The sequence below is a fragment of the Acipenser ruthenus genome, chromosome 2 (genome assembly GCF_902713425.1).
Source record: "Acipenser ruthenus chromosome 2, fAciRut3.2 maternal haplotype, whole genome shotgun sequence".
Taxonomy (NCBI): Eukaryota; Metazoa; Chordata; class Actinopteri; order Acipenseriformes; family Acipenseridae; genus Acipenser; species Acipenser ruthenus.
Window position 1 is genome coordinate 93,748,917 of NC_081190.1, and position 6,179 is coordinate 93,755,095.

The following is a 6,179-nucleotide window of genomic DNA, read 5'->3' on the forward strand; positions in this document are numbered from 1 at the left end:
CTGTTATACCTTTTATTTCTTATTTGTATTATTACTGATTATATATAGATATAGGCTTATGTGTTGTTATGTTCTAAATAAAGAAATGGATTTACCTACCTGCTTGCCATGATCCAACTTGACTTTTCCAGCCACTCATTCCCTGTCAAACACAGACATCGCAACAGTGCAACCCTTTGGATTTTCTTTTTCATCAGCAATGTCTTAATGACAAAGCGGCTACAGAAAACAACGTCCTTCGTTTATGTTTTATTTTGAAATGTTGGGCAGATTGTGAAGGTAATAGGAAAGGGGAGGCATTTTTTCACGAGATTGCATTATCAAGAGCTATTTGTAAGAGTTGTTATAGCGCATCGGTCCAATGTAACTCAAAACCCCACACAATCTCCCCTTTCTCTACTAATCGTTTCCAGGCTGCCTTTTTGATTTTTTATGGTGCATTAAGCAAAAAGAAGAGGCTAATAAATTTAACGAACCTGAGGTGGATAAAAAAAAGTTTCATCTGTTTGAAATTGTCCCCCTTCATTTTCCATGTTCTCCGGTGTACAAGAGAAAACGAAAAGAAAGGATAAAATTAAAGGGTTTTCTTTTTTCTAAGCCCACATCAAAGAGAGTGCAAATTAAAATTTCTGTTTGAAAACATGGTTCTCAATTGTGGAAGGCTTTATGGGCATGTAAAATAAAAATGTAGCATTTTTTAAAGAAAACATATGGATGGGCTATAAGAATGACAGGACTTGACCCTGAATGAATCTGGAATGTATGTGTTTGATCCCACTTTCTGCAGGTCCAGTATAATAATAATAATAATAATAATAATAATAATAATAATAATAATAACGCATGGTTTAAAAATATATTTGTCTACAACCTTAATAAACCCTGAGTATTATTATTATTATTATTATTATTATTATTATTATTATTATTATTATTATTATACAGTTGTATGTGTCTCTATCATGATAACTAAACCTCCCTTCTATTTGAGTGCCAGTCAGGGTGTAACAGTGCGTTCTTCCAAATGCCATGCATACGATATGTTTCTCCCTGAATGATATTTGTGATCATCTATTTCGGTACTTAATATAAACACCTAGTAATATGAAACACTAAACTATGTGGTGCTATTTAAGACACCTCCCTTTAACTCGGTCTAATTTAAATATATGATTTATCGACCTCTCTCTCTCTCTCTCTCTCTCTCTCTCTCTCTCTCTCTCTCTCTCTCTCTCTCTCTCTCTCTCTCCCACGCCAGTCCATTTGGTGAAAGATTTAAAAGTTTGCTAATAAAGCCCATAGTGTAGCTATTAGCTCCCTGCAGTGACGTCACGCCTAGGATACATTGTCAACGGCCCCTTTACCACCTTACAACAAAATCTATATTATTAGCACGTGGTTGTCCTATTGGGAAAAAAGAATTGGACAAGCATAAACCCCACCAGCGAGCTCTCCAAAGTTTGGTAGCACTCGTAAACTCCTCCCATTCCTGTGCTCAATTAATTAATGTGGCGTGGCCCTTTAAGACTCTCAGCACTGGGTCAGTAAGTGGTGTAGCTTTTCTCTAATTGATCTTCACCCAATCAACAATAACTCGTTAGCAAGCGCTTGCTTTTCTTGTTCCATAAGACCTCTTATTTCGCTGTAGCAAATCAGCCCCTGGACAGGACCGTCATACTTCCTAAAGATCTTCATGGAGAACGCTTTAGAAGAACCTTCGCTTACTTAAAGGGAATACAATTTGTGTTTTTAATGCTTCAGCCCACGTTGAAGCATGATTTCTTTTGGAAAGTAGTAGAAGACAGTCTGAAGACTCGATTTTAAAGCACAAAAAGGTCGAAAAAACTGTGTTCGAGTAGTTTGTGGAAGAAAAATAACAATCGTTAAAAAAGAAAAAAAAAGAAAAGATTGTTTTTTGTTTTTTTTTCTGGGGTACTGCGATGACCTCTACTAAAGAAATGAAGGCAGGCTCGGTTTTGCAATCTAGCAGGGAAGACAGAAGAAGGGGTCTCTTAGATCAACTGCCACCCCCGGCCAATTCCAACAAGCCACTGACCCCCTTCAGTATTGAGGATATTCTTAACAAGCCCTCAATCAAGAAATCGTCAGTCAGCCGCTGTCCGCCGACGGTTCTGGAAAAAGTGACCGTCAATGGGACGCCCAGGAACGGCGTGAGTACTCCTTCCTCGCCGCTCTGTGCCCTGGAGGAACTAGCCAGCAAAACGTTTAAAGGTCTGGAGGTCAACGTAATACAAGCAGCAGAAGGTATTGTTCTAGTGTTATTTTGTTATATAATTTGCTTGGTGTCTGTACGAACTTAAAGTAGCAAGTTGTGTTTCCTTTGTCTGCAGAAGTAATTAAATGTGTGCATAAGCTATGGCCCGATTTGGAGAACTGTACACACTGTTGTTATTATTTTGTTTTAATTGTAATGCTGTAGCAAATGTAAATAACTTGCAAAACAACTTGACAGCAATATACTCGAGTTGCACACATCAAGCCATTTTACCCGCGATGTATCGAAAGACAATACATTAATGCCTAAAAGCAAATACACATTAAATAATGAGTAAGCTAGATGTTATCTATAAAACACCGTTGTTCACAGTAGTGTTGATGTATTATGATTGTAATTCGTTATGCATTTTATTAAACGACCACTTAGGGCAAGGGCTTGTTTGCCTTTTCTATAAGCGCTTTAGAACAATATTACTACTACTACTACTACTACTACTACTACTACTACTACTACTAATAATAATAATAATAATAATAATAATAATAATAATAATAATAACTGTTGTGGCTAACAATTTGTTAAATCGCATTAAAATCTTGGTTAAATATATTGGATATTCTCTGCCATTTTTATTGTCTATCCTGTTAGCTGGACTATAAAAACAGTATGTTCATATCGAGTAACTTTCACTAACATGACATTATGTTTAAAAAATAATATTGGGCAACTATTAACAACTTAAAATAGATGTACAATCACGCAGCAACCTATGTAGAATCAGAGCATTCAAAACAGGTATATTTTTGGTGTATTTGTTTGTTTGTTTGTTTGTTTTTTATTATCTAAATGTTCTGTTTGTTTGTATTTAAGGTCGTGAGCATATGAACGCATTTGGACAGAGGCAGGTCACAAAAAAGAGGAGAAAGTCTCGCACAGCCTTCACGAACCACCAGATTTACGAGCTGGAGAAAAGGTTTTTGTACCAAAAATACCTGTCGCCCGCAGACAGAGACCAGATCGCTCAGCAGCTGGGTCTTACCAATGCCCAGGTTATCACCTGGTTTCAGAACAGGCGAGCCAAACTCAAGAGAGATCTGGAGGAGATGAAAGCAGACGTTGAATCCCTGAAGAAAATCCCATCCCAGGCCCTGGATAAACTGGTGAACATGGAAGACCTCGATGAACCCCAACGCAGCTGCGGCACAGTCTCCCCCAGCATCTCCCCATCGCCACAGCGACTCGGGGTCTTTCCACAGTCACCTCAATCATCCTCCAGGGACCAAACCACTGACGAGTTTTCAGAAGAGGACGAAGAAATCGAAGTCGACGATTAGGCCTAATTAAAAAAAAAAAAACATTTTCTGCACAGACTTTTGGGAACAAGCGTCACTAAGTTGATGAACCTCGTTATTTATTAAAGGATAAACACTCAAACATGATTTCGGCACGTTTTAGCCACCGCGTAACACTACATAAAAAATTATCAAGTAAGTTGTTGCAATCACAACATGCTTTAACTGAAAACCAAAATAAACCAATGAATGGGAAGGGAATTAACATTTCTATAAAGGGCAGCTTTTGAAAGTTAAAGCTGTACGTGGCTAAAAAAAAAAAAAAAAAAACAGACTGAAAACAGCTACTGCAAATTATGTACGTATGTTATGCAATTTCTTTCTTTGGTCTGTTCTCTTTGGGGAAACAGTGCAATTTGGTAATTTTTTCTTTTATATTTGGAAATCCACAGACTTTAATTGTAGCTGCTATGCATATTACAATGATAGATGTAGGTGAAATAATATATGTTTGTGGGGGGTGGGGGGGTCGGTCATTTAAATAGTTTGTCTCTGTAAAATAATTATAATTATGTGCGTTTACAGATTTAAAAAAATACATGGTGTTTATATTACATTTTTCGTAAATGTTAATAAAATGTTGTTTCCCTTTGGAATGGCGTATCAAGGCAAATATCAACAGTACATAATGTAAACAACCACACTATCGCCACATTACGATAAATATCGGTTGTGTATATATTTTGAATAAAACTGAGACATCTTATTATACACTGTATTGTACCGTGTTGTTTAATTTTGTAGGAGTTATGATTCTGCATAGGCCTACCCAGAGAAAGGTGTGTGTAAATACAAGCTGCAATGGTAAGTCAAGTGGCTACCGTATTGCTGGCATTAGGTATCACTGCTGAAATGTTGCACACATAGGCTGTCTAAACCAAATATCTTAAGCAACAGAGTTTATAACATGTGTGTTTGAGCGTGTAAAGTGTACAAACAGTAAAACAGTAAACACCAAGAAGTGTTTAAAATCTGTTGATTTATGTTTAGTTAATATTTACTCATTATTCGAGCATCTTATTGACAAACACTATGGGTGACAGTGAACTAAAAATACGTAGCCTACTTTGAGAGGATATGATATTAATACTAACACTATTCGGTTAAACATCTTTATGTAGCAGATACCAAGATCATCATGCAAGTGTAGTAGAACAGAAACATGTAGATAAATATCGATTAAACTAGTTATAAGTTGAACTTCTGAACAAATTGTTGTAGGCAGCGACAAGCAGAGGCTGGAGGGTCACTCACTTTTTCGTTAAGTGGCTTGCGTCTTGCTCGCCAGGTTTATTCAATTAGAGCCAATTGTATACTTTCCCTCTCTTCCCTTCTCACAATGAACAACTGTCATAGGGGCTTTGAATTGGTGCTGGTGTAAAATGGTTGCAAGCATCTCGATGCCATATGGTTTATGAATTTTCTCCAACACAAACTAGTCAGCAAGATTGATTAGTTTACCCGCCTCTCCGTACTTACACAGTTTCTCTCAGCCAGCAGCAACAATGCGACGCATCTGTGCCTCTTTCACTGTGTGTGTTAAAAAACACCCATGAATAGCAATTGATTAGCAAGGGGTTCCTAATGAATACATCTCAATAGGAGGGCATTGAAATTCGGTGGTCTGCTGCCTTTCTCCCCGCTGTTGTTGTCCTGGCTGCAGTCTGCTGGCACTTTGTTTCAGTCCATTTGTAACACTTAACCAGATCAAGGGGAGCTGCTTTGGAGCGAGGGAGAGACGGAGCTCCAGTGCACAATTGGCGCTATCAGAAAGACTTGTTACGGGGTTGAAAAGTCAAGTAGACATTTTTTCTGCTTCAGAAAACAATTACAAGGAACTCCCCAGAAACATAACAAAATCTTAAAGTTTAAAGTTATTAATCATTAAATGTTATATACCCCTTGTGTTAAAGGTTATTATCTATATTTTCTTTTTCTTTCTTTCTTTCTTTCTTTCTTTCTTTCTTTCTTTCTTATTTTGTTAAATAGACCTTAATATTATTTTATTTTTGCGCATATAACGAATGCATGATTAAACACTAAATAAGTCTTTATGGGAGTTGGTGAGACTCATGTGCCGTTATGTGGTAACAAACAGGCTACCAATTTGTGGCCTAATGGGAATCATAACATTACTTCTGGATGACCCAGATTCAGGATATTAATAAGGGTAATATCTTTGTTGTTTTTTAAAGATAACTCTAGACGTGTGTGTGTGTGTGTGTGTGTGTATGTGTGTTGTGTGAACACATTTAATGAACGATGTTCTAACCCAGACGCGTATAATAGGGTATTATCGGTGTAGAAAATTCCAAAATGGGTTGGCCTGCATTAGGAATGTAATAATATGAATTTGTTTGCATTTTTTTTTTCTCCCAGCAGGATGTCCAAGTCACGTCTTACGTCTTCTGAAAATTTAGGATGTAATGTAAAAGCGTCATAATTAAAAATAAACTATTAATATCAGATCTTAACAAATTAACAACAAAACCAAGCGGAAGCAGCTCATAAAATGAAATAATACTATTCACCACTAACAGCCTACATGGTCGTTTCTGGGTTTGTTCTTTTTGATATTACTGTTTTTT

At 36.9% G+C, this 6,179-nt stretch overlaps 1 protein-coding gene across 1 annotated transcript; it reads left to right on the forward strand.

Moving 5' to 3' along the window:
* The first annotated feature begins 1,447 nt into the window (after positions 1-1,447).
* On the forward strand, positions 1,448-4,304 carry LOC117408529 (transcription factor LBX2-like). The gene is made up of 2 exons (XM_034013592.3): positions 1,448-2,265; positions 3,110-4,304. The coding sequence occupies exons 1-2, from the start codon at positions 1,941-1,943 to the stop codon at positions 3,571-3,573; spliced, it is 789 nt and encodes a 262-aa protein (XP_033869483.3). The 5' UTR covers positions 1,448-1,940; the 3' UTR covers positions 3,574-4,304.
* The last annotated feature ends 1,875 nt before the right edge of the window (positions 4,305-6,179 follow it).

Bases quoted from the DNA above. Each gene is read 5' to 3' on its own strand.
- LOC117408529 (XM_034013592.3), top strand. From the start codon at position 1,941: ATGACCTCTACTAAAGAAATGAAGGCAGGCTCGGTTTTGCAATCTAGC. The intron at 2,266-3,109 runs GTATTGTTCTAG...TTTGTATTTAAG, and splicing joins CGTAATACAAGCAGCAGAAG to GTCGTGAGCATATGAACGCA.